Source organism: Anolis carolinensis, chromosome 1 (genome assembly GCF_035594765.1).
Source record: "Anolis carolinensis isolate JA03-04 chromosome 1, rAnoCar3.1.pri, whole genome shotgun sequence".
NCBI classification, from domain to species: Eukaryota; Metazoa; Chordata; class Lepidosauria; order Squamata; family Dactyloidae; genus Anolis; species Anolis carolinensis.
The window spans coordinates 76,205,358-76,226,728 of record NC_085841.1 but is presented as its reverse complement, the minus strand read 5'-3'; the positions used below and the strand labels follow the sequence as shown (position 1 = coordinate 76,226,728).

Sequence of the window (21,371 nt, the reverse complement as noted above, 5' to 3'; positions counted from 1 at the left end):
CCACAGAAGCCTTTTCAGATTAGTAGTTGAATAAGGTACCAATGGTAGTCAGAGGAGTTATTATTCTTTCTTCCTATTTTTAGTCATATGCTGGAACTGAATGAGTTCAGTGGTATGGCTGCAGTGCTGCCTTCTGTGCAGTCTGCAGGCCTATTGCTTAAGTATTGGATCATTAAAGTTGTTCTTTGTGAAGCTTGGAACAAAAAAGAGTTCTGAAGATGGACACATAGTGCTCTGTTTGTATAGCAAGAAGAATGATGGCAATAAAATCTGCACTTCATCCTTTTTGGGATCAAGAATTGACAGCATCACACCTAGCATGAGTCAAATGTGGCCTTTATTATGAAATTGCCCTTCAGTCATTAGGAGAAGTTGAGAAGTTAGGACAGGATGTCTAGACACATTTCTGGAAAATATAATCCTTCCACATTTTCACAGCATTTCTTCCATCTTTTATCATTTATAAAAAAAAGACATAGTTCTTGCATAATGTCTTTTGATTGATGATGCTTAGAGATCTCTCTTTGGAAGGAGCATTAGATAGTTGGACTCCAACTACCTGGGATACAATATCCAACTTGGAGTGAATGTGATGATGCTGATACAGGAAGCAATTGAATCTCTTATAATTTCTGGGAGCCAAAGCTGATATCACAGTGGAATTAGTCCAACATGGTGTTTAAAATGTTGTGTATGAGCGAGAAGTATCTACTCGGCTGCCAGATTCAACAGATATGTTTCCAGAGAATAGTTATTTCCTTTGTAATCAGATGGGGGAGGGTGCAATTATTGCCAAGTGTTTGATACATGGGAAGTGTATTCAGCATCAAATTATTAATTAAAACCAACCAAAATATCTCTAGGGGCTCATCTACATGGTAGTATTCATACAGTTTGACAGCACTTTAACTGGTATGGCTCAATGTTAAGGAACCATGGAAGCAATAGTTTGGTAAGGCACCAACACTATTGGCAGAAAAGGCTAAAAGCCTTGTAAAACAACTCTCGGGATTCCATAGCATTGAGCCATCATTGTTAAAGTGGTGTCAAACTGCATTAATTCCTCTGTGCAGGTACACTCTGGTTTATAATTTATATTGGAGAGCCTAATTTTCTCTATCATTTTTATTCACACCATGTAGATCAAGGCATGGGCAAACTTCAGGCCTCCAAGTGTTTTTGACTTCAACTCCCACAATTCCTAACAGCTGGTAAGCTGGCTGGGATTTCTGGAAGTTGAAGTCAAAAACATGTAGAGAGCCATGGTTTGCCTGTGCCTGATGTAGATACTACTACTACTACGAATACTAACTCACATATAAATCTCACATACATATGTATTTACAGAGGGGGAATGATCACAGGGAAATGTGTGTAGCTGCCATTTTCTTTATGTAAACCAAGTAAATTCTTTAGCATTCCAGACTTGCAATATTTCTGAAATACAAGAGGAGGTTTGCTGATGAGTCAAAGGGCCACTTATCATTTTTTTTTCTGCAGAAAGGTTGGTCCCATTCTTGTGAAAAATCTCTATAAGATATGGACTCTCTTTATCTTGAGATTAGCTGGATATATTTCTGTTTTACCACTGGATGCATCTGCTTTATATCAGACTTTAAGATGTCAAAAGTGAGTCTGAACAGAAAAATGATTTTTCTGGGTGCTCTCAGGAATATGCATGTATCTCGAGGCATGTGCCTTCTGTATTTTTTCTTATGAGTAAATTTGATTTCTTAAGATCAGTTACGTTGTAAGACAATTACCTTCAAAGGGTCCTGGCTCAAGAGGGAAATCAGGCAGAAAACCCAGTCTCGTGAGAGATGCAAAAAGCAAAGTTTATTGTTATCACTGCTATGATAAGGCAAACAGCCGTACACACCTTAAAGGTCTGTATCATGCAAATGGCCGTCACAAAGCATGTCGTAGCAAACAAAGAATATATACCTTGGCTTATCTAAAATTGACCAATGGTTGAGGGTCTTGGCATAAGTGATACCTGTGACCTCACTTGATTTCAAGCTAACTTTTGGTCTTGGAACTTTCTGGAGAAAGGCACCAGCTCACAGGAAGGGAGGGGCATATGCAGAGGCAAAGCCAAATGGGCAGAAGTTTACTATTTTCTGGCTTATGATCCCTTCAACGTGTCTCTGATTTCCAACATTGGTTTCCAAAGAAACAAAAATTCTAGTCATGTTTTCCCCTTACATTGTTCTCTATATCCACTTCAGAAGTGTTTTCTCTGTGTGTGTGTTGTGCTACTAGGATTACAAATGTATGTCTTGCACTTTTACTTCGATAGTAGTAAAGTAATGCTGCTTTTGTCTTTCTACAATAGCAGCTGGTAGGTCTTCTACTCTTTCCCATATTTGGTTGCAGCCCAGTGGTGCAATGGGTTAAACCCTTGTGCTGGCTGAACTGCTGACTTGAAGGTTGGTGGTTCAAATCCATGAGATGGGGGGAGCTCCTATCTGTCAGCCGTAGCTTCTCATGCGGGGAAATGAGAGAAGCCCCTCACGGGATGGTAACATGTCTGGGCATCCCCTAGGCAACGTCTTTGAAGATGGCTGATTCTCTCACACCAGAAGCGACTTGCCTCAATTCACTTCTGACATGATTTTAAAAAAGCCTAGTGAAGCATTGTGGTACACTGTAGTCCAGGCCTGCATAACATATGGCACACAGGTCAGATCTGGCCCATAAAAGGCTTCCCTAAAGCCTGTGGAAGGGGCAGGGCTTTCCTTTCACTGGTTGGTCCTTTGCATGCCTGCCTTCTTGGTTAGGAAGGGAGGGAGGGATGGCAAAGAAGTGGCCTGCAGAAGTTTTTTAAAAATATATTTGCCAAGTTGTGTAGGCCTGCTGTAGTCCCTTTTGTGTTTCATCCAGGAATCCTTGGGTGGGGAAAATTAGTGCCAGAATTAATAGGTAGTTCTGTGGACAGGCCATATCAGAAATCAACAAAGGTTTCTGGGGACATTCCAAGCAGGCCATGCCCAAACACAAAGTGAAAGAATGCCAACAACCTAATCACAACCAGTCCTTAATTGGATTATCATTGAGTTATTTTGAAGAGGGGCAAAATACAGAATTAAACCTAGAGACAAATGGGAGTTTGCTGACTTCTGTGTAAACCTTTTTCCCTCTTTCACTATGGCATTTAATTGTTTTTCCATTGTAAAATCTGAGTGTGAAAAAGGCCACTGTCTGTGGTTCTGTTGAACTGCTCTTGTCAAGAAGAATGCCAGAGTTTTCCTTCAGGAACATTTGTAGTTGAGAAGATAGATTTGCTTCATTCCCATGATTTAATATCAACTAATAGTAAATTCTTTCCCTTGAGTTTGGCTCTTTATGTAGCTGAACAGCACCATCTATGCACAAGAGAAATGTATCAACAGGTTAGAAGAAAATCCAGATATTCCAGAGATACAATTAGAAACAAGAGCACAAAAAGTACAATAGAAGGTAGCTTGTCTCCCTAAATAGTTCAGCTAGAACTGAACATATTGAGCGACCAAAGTATGCTATGTGATTGGTGAGCTAGAAAACTGAAAATACTGGTTGGAGATAGCAAATGGAATGGATTATCCTGGAGGCAGACCCTGAACAAGAGCACCACACAGTGCAACATTTTATTGCAGGTCCTATTTCTGATGATGATGATGATGATGATGATGATGATGATTTGATCCTGCTTTTCTTGCACGAATGGGACTCAAAGCAGTTATCATCATCATCATCATCATCATCATCATCATCATCATCATCATTTATAACAGTGGATTTCAAGTTACCCCAAGAAATTCTACAGCTGAAATAACAGAAATGGTAGACAGACTCACTGAAACATTGCTTTGATTGTCATTAAAAGGTTTGAGTAGCCCTTATCCAAAATGCTTGGAACTAGAACTTGTCTGAATTGGGGGGGGGGGGGGGGGATTTCAGATTACCTATATAATGAGATATTTTGAAAATGGGTTTAAGTCTAAACAAGAAATTCATTTATATTTCATACACACCCTATATAAAGGTAATTTTATACAGTATTTTCATAAATGTGTCCATGAAACAATCTCTGTATGTTGAACCATCAGAAAGCAAGGATGTCACTATCTTAGCCATCCATGTAAATGATTTTGGATTTTGGAATATTTGGGGAATTCCAAATAAAAGATGCTCAGTCTGTACTAACTAATCTTCTCCTATAATATGGAGCTGCTGAGGAGTACTGGGAACATGTATTGTGAATTCACTTTTTCAGGGCCAAATTAGACACAAAATTACATTTATGAATACAGATATTATATTTGGTTTGTTTTCTCTTTAAAAAAAGTCATGAGAGATTGTTGTCAAGAATCTTGATGTGCAAGAAGGAGGTTTAATCCTTTCTGTTCCTGATATTTCACCCAAACGACTATTCATTTTATGAGGCAATCATTCTTTCTGAAGCTAATAGCAGCTTGCATAGGGGGGTTCCTTCCTTGGGGCTGCAGCAGTAGGGGCATGTGAATCCTCTTCACTATGGCCCTAGACTTGATTTTCTAATTCATACAAGTCCATATTATATAATATATTATGTTATACAATACTGTCTTCTCTCATTTTTCTGCTTAAATCAATTCTCACCAAAAGTATAGTTACATGAAACCATAATCCCAGGGTCAATCCCCACAGTGATCATGTTTCGTTGGGCTCCTGGAGCCTGTGGGAGCGAGATGGTGCCCCCACCCTCCCCTCCCAATTCCCATTTAGCCTCATAACTTGCCTAAGGGGCCTGGCTGCATACTCCGGCCCCTCTGTCCAGAGCTCCTGGCGCATCAAAATGATGCATAGGGAGGTTGCGGGGGGGGGGGGGGAGGAGATTCTTAGGTCAGTTTAGGGGCTAAATGAGGGGCTGGGAGAGCATGTAGCCACCCCCCCCCCCCGAAAGCTTAGGGTTTGAGTTTGGGTTGGGGACTAAATCCAGGAATTAGTCATTTCTGGAAGGGTCCTCAGTTGCATCTATTGTTTAGCTGGGGAGGAAGAAAACTTGCTCTCTATGTGGGATTTGAAACAGAGCTTGAGTCATTTAGATTTTTTGCATTGCATTGCAGCTCCAAATCCTAGTCCACCAAAGCCACCATGGACACCTGAAGGGTTTTTGGAAATTGTAAAAACCTATTTTTTCCAAACTGTTACGTTCAACCCTGTGTGACCAGCATTCTGAATCATAGAGGAAGCTTACTGTGTCTGAGAGACTATTCCTTCAGATACCAACGGGGCTGGAGCCAGCAGAGACAGGATGGCTCTACTTTGCCCCTTGTGCAATTGTAATTGCATGAATCATTCAGCATCTGAGCATGATTAATGTGGACAAGCTTTCAAATATAATGAGGGAGCGTATAAAGTATGAAATCAGCCTGTTTAGGATCATACTTGCATTTATTCCATTCATAAGAAGATGAAATACATATTCTGCATATTATATGTCCACACTGACAGAGTCCATGTGTATTTGTTTTCCTTACTCCTGTACACTTTTCTGATCAAATCCTAGCAGGTAGTAATATCAAAGTGATAATGTCTCACTTCCTATGCTACACAGGAAAGCCAAGAGAAGAACTTAACACTTATTTTAGTGTTTCAGTCACAAGAAAACATGTCACAACAGTTCTGGTATCAACTTTATTCATTGTCCACAATGGCATGACAATTTGATTGAATACATTTATGCTTGTTTTAATTTTGACTCAATATATTTCTACTCCCAATTCATTGACATTTCTATTCCCTCTCTTTACATCTCCCCAGACACATCAAGATAGGTAAATGTATAGAAAAACAAATTGAGAATAACACTTTATGCCTCTGATGAAGTGAACTGTAATCTTTGAAAGCTTATAACACATTTGTTCGTTTTTAAGGAGCTACAAGACTAATTAACTGTTAATAAAGCAACCAGCTCTAGTAATTTTTAGAAAACAATAGAGACATAAATAATAAAAAATAATTATAGGTATAATACCTACTCCTTTTAAATGTAAGGCATTTGAGTAGGGGAGTAGTTAAAAAGAACAGTATAGGTGCTTTTCTGAGATTGAGCATGTTTCTGGAAACAGCTCCAAGAATATCCTTACTTTTTTCAATTTGTGACAGAAAATGATTTTGGAAACTCTGCTGCTTTCTCTTAAAGACATGTAATCACATATGAGAGAGATTAGAATATTCTTAAGTTTCACTGAGTTGTACAATGCCTAAGAATAAGGGGTGTGAATTGGAGGTGGATGTGTAGGGATGTCATTGTTAAACAGAGGAATATAACTTGACCACTCTAGTGAACAGTTAAGGAAGGGTGGGACCACAAAGAACTGTCTGTCAAGGATCAGGTTGCTGAAACAAAAGTTCAGCCTGCTGCTTTTGTCAGGCAGCGCTGGATACTGGGTGTTCCTGTTAGCTCTGCTCCCCTCCAACCTCCTTCCTCTCTACCCAGTCCCTGCATCTCTGATTACACTGCGAGTTTGAGAAAGAAAAATAAAGGAGTACCTTGCTTTGGAGAGAGAGAAATCCTAGCTACCAGAAGGCATTAAAAATGCTGGGAACCATCACTATCACAGGTAGAAAATGTTTAAATTTTGGATGATAAGGATTACTGTGTTATATATTTGTGTTGATTCTTTGTGAAGCCGGAGCTTCCCTCAATATTGAAGATATAATAGAGGCATTGGGACAGTCCTCTGCACATTTTATCCATGTGCATTGAAATATTATACAGCCTACTCAGAAGTAAGCCTCATTATTTGCTGTGATTTACTCCTATGCGTAAAAGTGCAGATGCAAAGATTTTTAACCCCCCCTCCTTGATTTTGATTTAAACAGATGAAGTATATCATCAGATTAAAATACTAAAGCAGCAGTTCTGAGCAGACTCCTCTGGAGTGAGATTTGCATCTTAGTAAATTTGCATGAGCACTGTGATTGTCCAATTTTAAAGCATAGATTTTATGTAGCACTGAATTTCAGAGGAAACACTGCATTTTAGATTGCACAGTACTAGGTGAGTGATGTTTATATTGGCATGCATATTCTATATTTACTGGTATTATTTCAGACTCAGAGCAGCATGCTTGATTTTGATAATCTTCCAAATTTCTGACTGCTGCATACTTTTTAAAGTAAATTGATTAAATGTTTCATATCAGTTTTGTAATGTTACCCTTTTCGTCCCAGCATTTAATTTCAAGATTATTTCATTAATGTACACTTAATATTTTACTTGGCATGGTGTTTCTTTAAACCATTTGATTCTCAAGAGGTTGCATACTTTTAGTGCGACCTCTCATATCCCTTAATTTCCATTATCCTTGACCTCAGGCACAATGTTACTACATAAATAATGGGGCAAACATCTGTTTTGACTTCCGAGGTTCAAGTGAATTCTATTCACTTAAGCTTACTCATTAAAACATGCATTGTGTATCTACTGAATCTGCTGATAAAAACAAAATCATTTTGTTTTGGATGAATTCATTATATAATTTGAACTGAGCTACTAGTTTCTCCTTTTAAATGTTCTCTGGAAGAGTAATTTTGAAAACAGAAAGCTCATCAGTATATTGCTGAATGGTTGGAAACAGTTAGAGGCTTTTTCGTTTAATGAAAAAATAATATTTGGAAGCACTGGGGATTTAGAACTTCATTTTATCTTCCCCACTGAGAGCATTTAAAAACATCCTGCCATCCTGTGAAAATCAATGTGATCATAAACAGTACGGCAAAATACAAAGAAATAGAGTAAAACTAGCTGTGCCTGGCCACGCGTTGCTGTGGCAAAGTGATGGTGGCATTGGTTAAAAGTTGTTGTGGAATTTTTATTTGACGTTATTTGTATTTTTTAAATTAATTTTATTGTAACTTATTTTTTATTTATTATATTTTATTATTTGTTGTATTATTTTTAGTTATTTTGTTATAGTATTTTATTGTATTAATTTTTTAAGTGTTTTTAATTATTTTTATTGTATTATTTGTATTTATTTTATTTTTTATTCTTTTATTAACACTGGGCTGAGTGGGTTGCTAGGAGACCAAGTGGGCAGAGCTTAGCCTTCTAAACTGGCAGCAATTGGATAAAAACAATTATTGCTCTCCCTCTAAGTAGGACTTTATTTTTCTTTTCTTTTTGTTGTATCAACCTAGAGGCATGGATGATGGGTTGTGCTGTCAAATTTCGAGGTTGGGGGGCCTGTAGTTTTGTTGTTTTGTGGGTCGCCGTGATGCCATCACTCATTTATATATATAGATTGGTTACTCCTTATGGGAATATTTATTGCATCTCAGTGGGATTTTCTGCAGAGTGATTAATTCATTTGATTTGGTTCAGCTTCATATGACCATGCCTACAAACATTAAACAGTTCTAGCACCAAGAATCAGAAATGAAGGAGTCCTGGTTTTCTTGTATAAATTACTAGTCTTATAGAATGTATACTTGACTTTGCAAAGAGAAGTCTTGCTGTACATATGGTGTAGTGTGAAGAACTGTGACAAATGTGCCTGAAGTGTTGGCTAGTGTGCTTAATACCGCACCATTAATTGTGAAAGCTATATTACAGTAAATGTTAACAGAGTTTTCATGCTCACATCTTTGTTCTCTGCAGGGTATTTTTCTTTCCACTCTTAAAATAAATTTCTGATGGTTGCACAAATGGTTAAAGAAGATATTTCTTAAGTTCAATAAATGATCTGACAGTAGGATTTCCTTGCAGAACTGCATTACAACATTTCTTAACAGCAAGCCTTACTCAGGGAAGCTTTTAAATCATGTGGAATTGTGCTGTTTGTTCACATACGTCCATTTACTTTTAATTCCTCCTGGGTACTGCTTTCATTGTCCTTTACAGCAACCTCACTTTATCACATTTTAGTTGCACGTTTATGGTTGCCAACATCCATTCCATTTAGAAGAGCACTTCTTCATAGTTTCTGTGAAATCACACAATAGGTGTCAAACCACAATGAGTTTGGGCATCTGCGCTGTGACCCTCCTCCTCCAAAAATATATATATTATTGAGTGAAGAGATTTGACAGGAGTGCCACACCCACTATCTCATCATGCATGTCACAGCATGCTTGCCCCTTAACAAATTATTATTAGACCAATCCAAAGAGAACCACCATGGTGTAGTAGCTTGAGTGTTGGGCTAGGACACTGGAAGACTAGGGCTCAAATCCTCATTCAGCCATGGAAATAATTGACTGACCTACCCTCTCTCAACCTCAGAGGGGCACAAGGGCAAACTCCTCGGGAACAACAAGAAAATCCTATGAGTGGTTCACCTTAGATTGCCATAATACTTGAAGGCACACAACAACTGGGGAAGGGAATTGGTGAGAGAAGAGAAAGGGAGGAAGAGATGTCACCAAAATTAAACCATGTGCTTAATATTGTTTATCGTTTAGGAAGCTAACCAGAATCATTTTGGCTTATGGTGGTGAAACACTGTTTACAAGGCATGGAAACAGCACAAAATGGGAATTATTGTCTTTATTTATAAGATCCGTTAGGATTTCCAGCTGCACCACTTAAAGATAGATATATAATATAATCCTTTTGTAGGTGAAGGTAGATATATAATATATCCCTTCTGTAGGTATAGGTGTGTAGAAGCTTGGAGACACAGGTACAAGAAAGGATTAGGTTTAAATGGAGTAGTTTTGCACTAATAATAATAATAATAATAATAATAATAATAATAATAATGAAACTTTATTTATACCCCGCCACCATCTCCCCAGCGGGGACTCGGGGCGGCTAACATAGGGCCATGCCCAAAGCAATAAAATATAATAAAATATAAAACAGCATATCATAACATAATTAAAAGTAATACAATAGATAATAATAGACATCACATCAAGAAATCAAGAAACAGTAAAACAAGAGCAGGCCGCATGAACACAAAGATAAAACCCGGAGTGAGAGGGACAGAGGGGTACTCCAATGTGGACAGGGACATATAAGAGTGGGGCAGTTTAGAGGATAGATGTTCGGGGGGGAGTAACACAGAAATATATAACAGAAGTTACTCACCGAAAGCACAGCGGAAGAGCCATGTTTTCAGGTCTTTCCTAAAAGCTAACAAAGTGGGAGCTTGCCTGATTTCAGTAGGCAGTGAGTTCCATAGTCGGGGGGCCACAGCAGAAAAGGCCCTCTCCCTTGTACTCACAAGGTGGGCCTGGGATATAGACAGTGGTGATAAAAGGGCCTCCCCGGATGATCGTAAAAATCGGGCAGGTTTATGGAGGGAGATACGGTCACGGAGGTAGGTGGGTCCCAAACCGTTTAGGGCTTTATAGATGATGGTCTGCACCTTGAATTGGGACCAGAAGATGAACGGCAGCCAGTGGAGCTCCTTAAACAAGGGAGTGGATCTCTCCCTGTAACTTGCCCCCGTTATTAATCTGGCAGCCGAGCGTTGGACCAATTGTAATTTCCGGGCCGTCTTCAAGGGAAGCCCCACGTAGAGCGCATTACAGTAGTCCAGTCTAGAGGTAACTAAGGCATGGACCACCGTGATCAAGTCAGACTTCACGAGGTATGGTCGCAGTTGGCGCACAAGTTTGAGTTGTGCAAAGGCCCTTCCGGCCACTGCCAACACCTGCGCCTCAAGTGTCAACGCTGAGTCCAGGAGGGCCCCCAAACTGCGGACCTGTGATTTCAGGGGGAGTGCAACCCCGTCCAGCACAGGTTGCCACCCAATGCCCCGATCCGACGCACGACTGACCAGGAGGGCCTCTGTCTTGTCGGGATTGATTCTCAGCTTGTTCCTCCTCATCCAGTCCGCCACAGTGGCCAGGCACTGGTTCAGCATCCGAGGGGCTTCCTTGGAGTCAGATGGGAACGAGTAGTGGATTTGCGTGTCATCTGCGTAGAGATGGCAATGCCCTCCAAAACTCCGGATGACCTCTGCCAGTGGTTTCATGTAGATGTAAAAAAGCATGGGGGATAAGATAGACCCCTGCGGAACCCCACAGGTCAATGGCCAGGGGTCCGAGCAGGTGTCCCCCAGCTTCACCATTTGGGAACGACCCTCCAGGAAGGACCGGAGCCACTGCAGAACCGTGCCACCCAGCCCCATCCCAGAGAGTCGTCCCAGAAGGATACCATGGTCGATGGTATTGAAAGCCACTGAGATATCCAGGAAAACCAACAGGGTCACACTCCCCCTGTCCAGTTCCCTGCGGAGGTCATCCACCAAGGCGACCAGAGCCGTCTCAGTACTGTGCCCAGGCATGAAGCCAGACTGCGAGCAGTCCAGAAAATCGGTGTCATCGAGAAACCCCTGGAGCTGCGTGGCAACCACCCACTCCAGAACCTTGCCCAAAAATGGGAGGTTGGAGATTGGTCTGTAATTGTTACAAACCGATGGGTCTAACGAGGTCTTTTTTAGTAGCGGTTTTACCACCGCTTGCTTAAAACAAGATGGAAATGACCCCTGACCCAAGGAGGCATTTATTATAGCCACAAACCACTCCAAAAACCCATCCTTGGCCAGTTTAACCAGCCAAGAGGGACAAGGATCCAGAGCGCAAGTGGTCGCCCTCACAGACCCAAGAATCCCCTCCACGTCATCAGGAAGGACTTCTACCCCAGTTGATGGCAATGGCACAAACATTTAATAGAAGAGGGTCACTTTTATTTTCTGGCTGCTTTTCCTTTGTGGAAATAATTGAAGGAAAACTATTAACTTTTGATTTTATTGTAGTTGTTTCCAGATTGCTTATGTGTCTTATAAACAGTTGGTATTAAAAACAGCTTGCTCACCTGTAATTGAGGTTCAAGAATTGAATGCCAAAATCTGTGCATTTTAGAAGGTTTTCAAATGTTGCTCTGTGCAGGTTCAGACCCCATATGTGTGATGCACAGAAACCACAAAGACCTTTATTTCATATTTACCCTACATATTCATGTGTACATCTAGAAAAAATAATCAGAAACCATCCCAAAACACATGAGTCAATGAAACCACTGTTCTTAAAGTCTTTTTTTAAAAAAATAAAAGGAATTATCCTATCTCTGAATAGGGTGGCAAAAGGCAAGCAAGAGCGTAGCCAATCCCAGAGGAACTTTTTCCCCCCCCATGTCAGGAGCAACTTGAGAAACTGCAAGTTGCTTCTGGAGTGAGAGAATTGGCCGTTTGCAAGGACATTGCCCAGGGGATGCCCGGATGTTTTGATGTTTTTACCATCCTTGTGGGAGGCTTCTCTCATGTCCCCGCATGGAGCTGGAGCTGATAGAGGGAGCTCATCCGTGCTCTCCCTGGGTGGGATTCGAACCTGGCAGCTTTCAGGTCAGCAACCCAACCTTCAAGTCACGAGGCTTTAGTCCACTACACCATCGGGGGCTACTCCAGAGGAACCTAAAAGATGGATATGCCCCTCTTATTCCTCCACTGTAGTGTTGCTTTTGACCTTTTTGAATGTCTGGGCTTGAAAATGGGTGCCTGCCCCCCTAAGGCAACAGTAGTGCTTCTCCTTCCCTACGCAAAAAGACTATTGATTTATCAACGGCTCATATGAAATCCCCCATAATTTTGCCCCAAATCATTCCCTCTATTTATACATGAGGTCATATTATACATGAGTATATGCAGTAGGTTTAATGTCTAGCTGTGTTAATATAAGTGGTCATGATAATCCATTTAGTTTAATATTTATAACATACGTAAATTAATGTTAGTCCTTTGTCCTTCCCCCACCAACAATGTGACTGTATCAAATTACATTTTTGACAGAAGATTAGCTTACTGAAGAAACATGTCAGTCTAAATTCATTTTTAAATTGTTCAGTTGAGTCCAGCTGTTGCAAGTCTCATAATAGTGGGCAACTTTCTTTCCCCATTAAATGTGTTGTAACACTAGACACAATGGAGTTGTGAATTGTTACGAATTTCTTAACCACTCTGGGTCTAATCCAACTATTTCAAGGCAATTCCCTTCTCTCAATTCAGCACAAACAGCCACACTGATTGCTATGGGATTAAATATGAAATGGAGAGTATATTTTGGCCTTAAATGTCTAAATATTGAATAAACTTTAGTTTTGCTTTTAAAACATGCTTGGGGACTCTCAATGGATAGAAGTTTTTGGAACACAAAGTGCTGGGTGTGTATGACATATATCTGATGGATATAGAATGCAGAGAATTCGTGGAGAAAATCCAGGGCAGTGCGGCAAATCCTTAGAGGGGAAAGTCAACCATGTCCAGATGTTGATATGGTTGAACTGCAAACACATGAAGTGTTTCAGATTTAACTGTTGCAGCCTGAGAATTTCTTTCTATCTTCCAGCTGCAAGAAATAGAATGCTTGTATTAAGGGGAAAAAGAAGGTGGAAGAAGAATAAAGCCAGCCAGATCTGTTTCCTTAGAAGCAAAGTGCATGTTTAACACTTTAAAGTACTTCTTTGATAGATGGTAATTTGTTTCTGGTTATGTTGGAATGCATATTTTATTTCCCTGATCATGAAGTGACTCCAAAGTTATATTAAGGTATAAACTACTGACCTTTCCTAATAAAATATTTATTCAAAGCAAGAAGCATACATTTTCTGTTTAATTTTTTGTAACAGTGTTGGGCCAAATATATGAAGCACAAGATCAAACATACCAACTGTGTGAATGAATCTGTGTGTGTGCGTGCATGCATTAGGTGAAGAAAGTGATGCAGTGAACAATTACTGAGATAGACAAGTTTTCATTATCTGACCTAAAATCCTGGCCAATCTGTAGTCATGCACAGAAAGCACACTTAAGGACCTGCAGCAACTATAAGTAGTTCTCTTTGTCCTATGCAGCAATGGTTTTCGAGGCTCGAAGGAAACTAATGGGTAGCTATCCCCCCCTCCACTTCTCACTAATTACAGAACAATATCATAGGTGATATCAAGGGATTCAACCAAGCATTTTAAAAATAAACCTTATAAGCTTTGTAAGTGGACACTCAAGACCTATTACGTACAGTGGCAGAGTAAAATGATTCCCTTATATAAAACAGCGAAAACATAAACAAGTTCCAGAGGGAAGCTGAGGGATCTGTCAAATGGTGAGAGGCTGTAGCAGGATATGCCTATACATCAGTTTAGTGCTCAGCATGCAGCAAAATCAAAATTTGCCTGTGGATTCTGCACCCACTCCGATGAAACATGTTTAACAGCAGACAGCAGAGTTATTGTTGATAGCTGTCGTCCTCCCTAATGGGCAGGTGGCTTTAAATTGCTCTCAGAGCCGAGACATATCTAGCATCCTTTTCATGTAACTATATCTAAAGCTTCTGTACTGGCTCAGTGCAGAAAAGGATGGTAAAGCTGCAGTGTCTCACAAGAATAAGGAAAACCATTGGACAAACTTAGAATGGAAAGACGAGCATAGCTGTAATCTATGGTTTACTTTGAGGAGGTAGATGGTGAGGAATAATGAAGTTGCATTTCAAAAGTAATGAAAAAAGCATCAACAAAGCGTATTTTATTAGTATAATAGATAACCTTTTTCTAGTTATTTGTATACCCTCAAGTGATTTCTGATTAACATAAGGCAAGCCTATTATAGGCTTGTTCAGAGGGATCTTGCCATTGCCTTCCTCTGAAATTGAGAGTGTGTGGTTTATCCAGAATCACACTGTGCGTTTCCATGGCTGAGAAGCGATTTGAACCCTAGTTTCGCAAAGCCCCAGTTTAACTCTCAAAGCACTTCATTGTATTGTCTAGTGGAGCTGTGGTGGTGCAATGGCTTAAACCCTTGTGCCAGCTGGACTGCTGTCCTGAAGGTTGGGTTGCTGACCTGAAGGTTGCTGGTTCGAATCTGTAAGATGGGGTGAGCTCTTGTCTGTCAGCTCTAGCTTGTGGGGAATGAGAAAAGCCTCCCAGCAGGATAGTAACACATCTGGGTGTCCTCTGGGCAATATCTCTATAGACGGCCAATTCTCCCACACTAGAAGTGGTATGTTCTCAAGTCGCTTCTGACACAATAAAAAAAAATCATATTGGCTCATTATTTTTTTTCTACTTACTATTTTCTCTAGTTGCTTCTACAAATTACTTTTAAAATTTATGTTAGGTATTTAGAGTATTTCAACAGGATTTTTAATTTTTATGCTATTATCAGTTTATAGTTGTTTTTTAAATAACAAGAACATTGAAAATAATGTAAAAGGGAGTGACTAAGATAATGAGTAATATAACAAGTTTGTCTTGCTAACTGCAACAAGTAGTGGCAATGCATTGTTTTCTAGACATAAGAGTAATCAGAACAAACCACATTTTGAACAATAATGTTCCAGGTTCTATGGGTTACATAATAATGTGTCACCTCCCTCCCGAACTTTATGTGTTGGATTGCAACTCCCATCATCCTTAGATAACACGTTCTACAGGGCAGCCAACCAGCTGTTTACCAAAAAGTCTAGGTTGGTATAGTTGTATGAGCAGCAGAACAACACATGCCACTTCCAGGTGGTTCCAATTTGTAAATTGGGTTGAGAAGAATTGTCAGAAGTATTAGGAGCAGTAGTAAATACACTTTTAAAATCCAAGAGTATAATTAGATTAATTTTCTGTTATCTGCATTGTTGTCTTTGCTTTATGTAGACATTTCAGTTAGCAATATTTTTGTTTGAACTCATGTTAAAGATGATTAACCATATGCACAGCAAATGTAATTATAAATTTGGCACACACTGAATGAGATATCATTTTTCCTTTTTGTGTAAATAGGAATTATTAATAGATATATTCCTGTATTCTTCAAGATCAGTAGTTACATGAACGGTGAGATACTGCCCTCTGCTGTTCGCTTTTGTTTGAAACAACGAGGTCAAGGGACTGAGTTCTACAGAAAGATACATTCGCAACAGTCTTCGTACGTCGTTTAAATATATTGTATAGTACATAAAAAATAGTTGTCTTGATGTGTTCGATTTATAAGTTATACGTTAGCCATTTCAAAAAACTAAGAAAAACCAAGACAATATCTGATAAAGTTCTGTAATTTCCATTCAATTTATTATTTTTTATTTGGTTTTAATTTCTTTGTGTATTTGCGTTTGGCTGCTCTCTTGTTCACTCATAGTTTACCTGCAGTTCAGATAACACTGTAATCTGATAGTGACCACCTTTCCAACTATTGGCCTACGTTTTTTCCATTAGGGAAAAAAAACTTTTTGAAAGGAAGAAAACAGCAGCTGCAGTTGTGGATGTTTCTTATCTCTGTTTTCCTGTGTTTTGATGGGAGTGCCATTTGCCATTAAACTGGAGATGACCTTCTCCCTTTCCGTACCAGCACCATTACTATTTTAGTTACTATTGGGTACCATTGCAGGAGTGTCTTTATATTAGTGTTGACATTTTAGTAATGAGTTGTGTGTATGACGGGGGAACCTCCTGTATTCACACAAGCTCTTCTTCTGTCTTTTAAAAAAATATAAGCTATAGACTAGCACTGACTTATAGAGAAGTGTTCAAAGCCATCCTCTCTAGCTTTAAAAATGAGGAGAAAATCTGGTTGGTGCTAGGAGAAAAAATAAAAATGGATTAGGAGGAATAGCTGATTTGAACAATGCTGTGCCTCTCAGGGCTTGTTTACACAGGCACTAAATTTGGACTCATCCTGGGTTGGCTCCTGGATGTCTTCACAAGGTTCTTCTACTGCCTTTGAATATCATTTGTTTGATTGGGTTAATCTTTCTTTGTTCCACTACAAACATAATTGGGAATGCTCCAAAATTAGATTGAAACTCCACAGCATTGAGGCAATGTGAATAACTGGATTGGGTCTGATTTGGATCAGTCTGCTGTCAGTATGGGGCCCTGCTACCATTGCTTTTTCCCTGCGCTCAATACCGGGCAAAGGGTTGTGTCCATGTTACTGTTATTTCCAGTGAGTGTAGACTCACCTTAGTCAGCTCAGGAAAACAGTACTTTTTCATACACACACTTGTCATTCGTTTCTTCATAATGTAGCTGTCCCCACAAGAAATTTCTTTTGGTATCAGTTGAAAGCATGGGTCCAACTGACCCCATGCTGTCAATGTACTCAATTCTGTCTAATAGAGTATTTCTACTGTGTCCCAAAGGGTTGAAACTGCCTTGTGTGCCTATATCGGAAAAACAGTGGACTAAAGTTAAAATTAGGTTTGAAGCTGTCAGAGGCTACAGCCACAGCCAAGCCATAGGTTTGTGGCTTCTGACTTGGTCCGTGATATTTTTTCAGGATGTGTCTATTAATGTTTAAATTAAGAGTCTGACCAATAACAACAAATATATAAACCAATGGTTTCTGTGCTGCCTGCGAGTATGTCATGGTTGTAGGAGTTCGGGATCCAAAAGGAGCTCTTTCAAAGCATCTTTCTCAAATATTAAAACCATAAATAAGAGATGGAAGAGAGATTACCACCCAGAAACAACCTTAAATTAAGCTCCTATTTTTCTGTTCATAGAAGTAAATATGCTTTGACTAACTATTCCAGCTATTTCTCATTGAAATGTGATATGCAGCTTGATGTTGCATCCCACAGGTGCCTTGAGGATGATCTGCCAAGCTACTAGTGCTGGCTATTAAAGGTGAAGCCACTCTAAAGGCTATAATGAATGTACGGTAATTATAGGACCTGAGAAATTCAGAGTAAATGTAAGATTCCTTGGAGTTGTCCATTTGAGAAAACCTAGGAACAAGTGGCTTAATACTTTTATATGTGCTTAATAAAGACTCTTAAGTAACTGTTGGCATAATCCCCTTCCCACATGTTAGTTTATTAGAAGCTATTCGAGCCTTACTTTGTTGACATGGGAAGGTACTGCTTTGCAGATAATAACTATAATGTTAGACCGCTCACATATTATGTATACTTGTCTAGAGGGGGATTATTCTGAGGATAGCTGGAAGCAGAAGCCATGTGTACAGAATGGCAAATTGCCATAGGTTATTATTTTATTATAGCATGATCATGCTCAGGAAATGTGTTTAAAATAATACAAAATATATCAGATATAATTCAGTTATTAGAGGTTTTGGAGCACTTAATGATATACAGAGTTTTTTTAAAAAAGTTATATTCAAATAGAAGAAGATCCATGGATTTTTTTTCTTTAAATAAACAGAAAATATTTCTGTTTCTCAATGTAGTTTGACTTGAGTTTTAGAAGCCTAGTAAATACTATTTTTATAAAAAAATGTTTCAGTTGCGTGACCTGGCAAAGACTGCTGAATTGTTATGGAATATTTTTAGGGAAGTGTATTCCAAGCCTACATGTAGCATCCTACAACCCTACTGTTCAGATGACTCTTGTTTTGGCAGAGCACAAGTAGTACTTTCCTAATTTTTATTCCAGTTCAAAATTTAAAATGGGTAAATTTGAAATGCTGTAAACAAACATTAGAGAATCTCAGACGTTGTTGGACAATACCACAATCCCATCAGCCACAGAAAATATGGGCAGAGGTCAGGGTTGATGGGAATTGTATGCAACATCCAAAAGGCCACATATTCACCACTTCTAGTTGAAACATGGTGATATTCAAACAAGAGGGTCCATTCAATATTAATCTCTCTTCAGTCAGATCATTGAAATGTTGAGGCATTCCAGAATGCTTTTTTTCTATTAAGGAGTTTTACCTATGCAAGGATTGATATGCGTAGCTCAGTACTTTCATGTTGTTTTAATAATTCCCAGTGCTTGAGAAGGACACTTTTAAAAGACAACTTTTAAAAAACCTTCACCTCTCTCTCAGAGTTATGAGCCCAGGGTGCTTGCAACAAAAAGGAACAAGACATGGAAGGAGTTGGAATAGCAGAAATTGCATCATTAATACTTGAGCCTCGCAAGAATCCTAGACCTGGTTGGGAAAAGAAAAGAACATTTTTAAAGGTCTGGGTCAAAAAGAAACGTATATGGTTCTAAGAACTGCAAGTGACCAAGTTTCTCTAGCTTCAGATAGTTTTGAAAGAGAATTGTATAAAAACATTGAGTCTGCTTTTAAGAAGAATGCAGAATAAAGCTATCAGAGTAGTCTGAAATACTGACTTCATATAAATCAGATCACAATGGTATACAGAGAATTTCACTTTCAAGGATGCATTTCATTTTAGGAATGCCTTTTTAACGTTTGAAACTTTTCAGATTGGCTTATAGTGCCCAACATATAGTGACTTCACCTTTTCTGGTTAAGGGTCTGGAGAACAAGCCCTATGAGGAGCGGCTTAAAGAGCTGGGCATGTTTAGCCTGCAAAAGAGAAGGCTGAGAGGAGACATGATAGCCATGTACAAATATGTGAGGGGAAGTCATAGGGAGGAGGGAGCAAGCTTGTTTTCTGCTGCCCTGCAGACTAGGACACGGAACAATGGCTTCAAACTACAGGAAAGGAGATTCCACCTGAACATCAGGAAGAACTTCCTCACTGTGAGAGCCGTTCAGCAGTGAAATTCTCTGCCCCAGACAGTGGTGGAGGCTCCTTCTTTGGAGGCTTTTAAGCAGAGGCTGGATGGCCATATGTCGGGCGTGCTTTGAATGCGATTTCCTGCTTCTTAGCGGGGGGTTGGACTAAATGGCCCATGAGGTCTCTTCCAACTCTACTATTCTAAGATTCTGTGATTCTATGATTTTGGTGAAGTTTCCTGAAAATCTAAAGGATTTGCATCCTCCTGTAACAACCTATTATCTAGTGGACTCTGCAGGTAATTTTCTCCCACTTCTCTTGGAAACCATTTGAGCCTATGGCTTCCTCTGATACTAGATTACTTTCTTGGGAAACTGCCTTTTTGATTACTATTACTTTGGGGTCAGCCAATCTTACATGAGTTTGGTCTCCAGACAAGGTGGTCCTAAGACCAAACATCTCTTTCCTTCCAAATATGTCAACTTTCCATTTTAATGAACACATTGGTCCAGGAACTTGCCTCCAATTTGCAAACATGTTTCTTCCTATATCAAACTTAACGCCCATGGGATGAATCTGGACCACCATGTCATTTTATATGGACCTCCAAATGCTGGACTACAATCCCTATTTTTTTAATCATTACACATCATTAGAGCTGATGGAAGTAAAGATACTGTAACATCTGGAAGGCTGCAGTTTGTTCTGTTTAGTCAGGATGGTGGGGTTTGAATTTAAATATAAGGCTTGTAGATAGGATGTTGGACTTTAAAATGTCCATTAACTATTCCCCAACCTCAGAGCCACAAGTGGTATTGGGTTGCAAATCCCACTATCCCTAGTCTCCATGGTGGATAATAAAAATGATGGGAGTTGTTGTTTAATAACACAGAGAGACCCAAATTGAGTAAAATCTAAAGATCACCAACCACTATATATATATATGTGTGTGTGTGTGTGTGTGTGTGTGTAATGAAATTTCGGCCTAGGACAAAACAACAAAACTACACATACCAGAAACACTAAACTTGGCAGCACAACTCCTCATCCATGCCTCTATGTTCATACAACAAAAAGTAAAGAAAAATAAAGTCCTAATTAGAGGGAGAGGAATAATTGTTTTTATCCAATTGCTGCCAGTTAGAAGGCTAAGTTCCGCCCACTTGGTCTCCTAGCAACCTACTCAGCCCAGGGGACAGGCAGAGTTAGGCCTCACTTAGGCCTCTTCCCCACTGCCTATAAAATACAGATTATCAGATTTGAACTGGATTATATGACAGTGTAGACTCAAGGCCCTTCCACACAGCTATATAACCCATTTATAATTTTATATTATCTGCTTTGAACTGGATTATATTGACTCCACACTGCCATACAATCCACTTCAGTATGCATTTTATCCAGCTGTGGAGAAGGGGCCTCATATAATCCAGTTCTAAGTAGATAATATAAGATTATAAATATGCAGTAGAGTCTTACTTATCCAACATAAACACCCCGGCAGAACATTGGATAAGTGAATATGTTGTATAATAAGAAGGGATTCAGGAAAAGCCAATTAAACATCAAATTAAGTAATCATTATACAAATTAAGCACCAAAACATCATGTTATCCAACAAATTTGACAAAAAAAGTAGTTCCATGCTCAGTAATGCTATGTAGTAATTACTGTATTTACAAATTTACCACCAAAATATCGCAATGAATTTAAAACACTGACTACAAAAACATTGACTACTAAAAGGCAGACTGCGTTGGATAATCCAGAGCATTGGATAAGCGAATGTTGGATAAGTGAGATTCTACTGTAATATGAAATAATTCCTGTGATAGAATAAGGCTCTTGCACATGGTCTGATGGATGACTCACATTTGCATGTTTTTGAATTGCTAGGTTGGCAGAAGCTGGAGCTAACAGTGGGGACTCTCTCCGCTCTCCCAATTCAAACCTGCCACCTTTCAGTCCAG

General features: G+C 39.3%; 1 protein-coding gene across 2 annotated transcripts in view; it reads left to right on the top strand.

The window, feature by feature from the left end:
- akap12 (A-kinase anchoring protein 12) overlaps nt 1-21,371 on the top strand; it is a 102,090-nt gene that overhangs the window by 55,287 nt on the left and 25,432 nt on the right. The window contains exon 1 of one of the 2 annotated variants that reach the window (XM_008116677.3): nt 6,379-6,587. The exons of the other annotated variant lie outside the window; for it this stretch is intronic. Coding sequence (XP_008114884.2) covers nt 6,563-6,587 — 25 coding nt within the window. The 5' untranslated portion in view covers nt 6,379-6,562. Of the gene's footprint in view, nt 1-6,378; nt 6,588-21,371 lie in introns of those variants that run through there. 2 annotated transcript variants of the gene reach the window in all.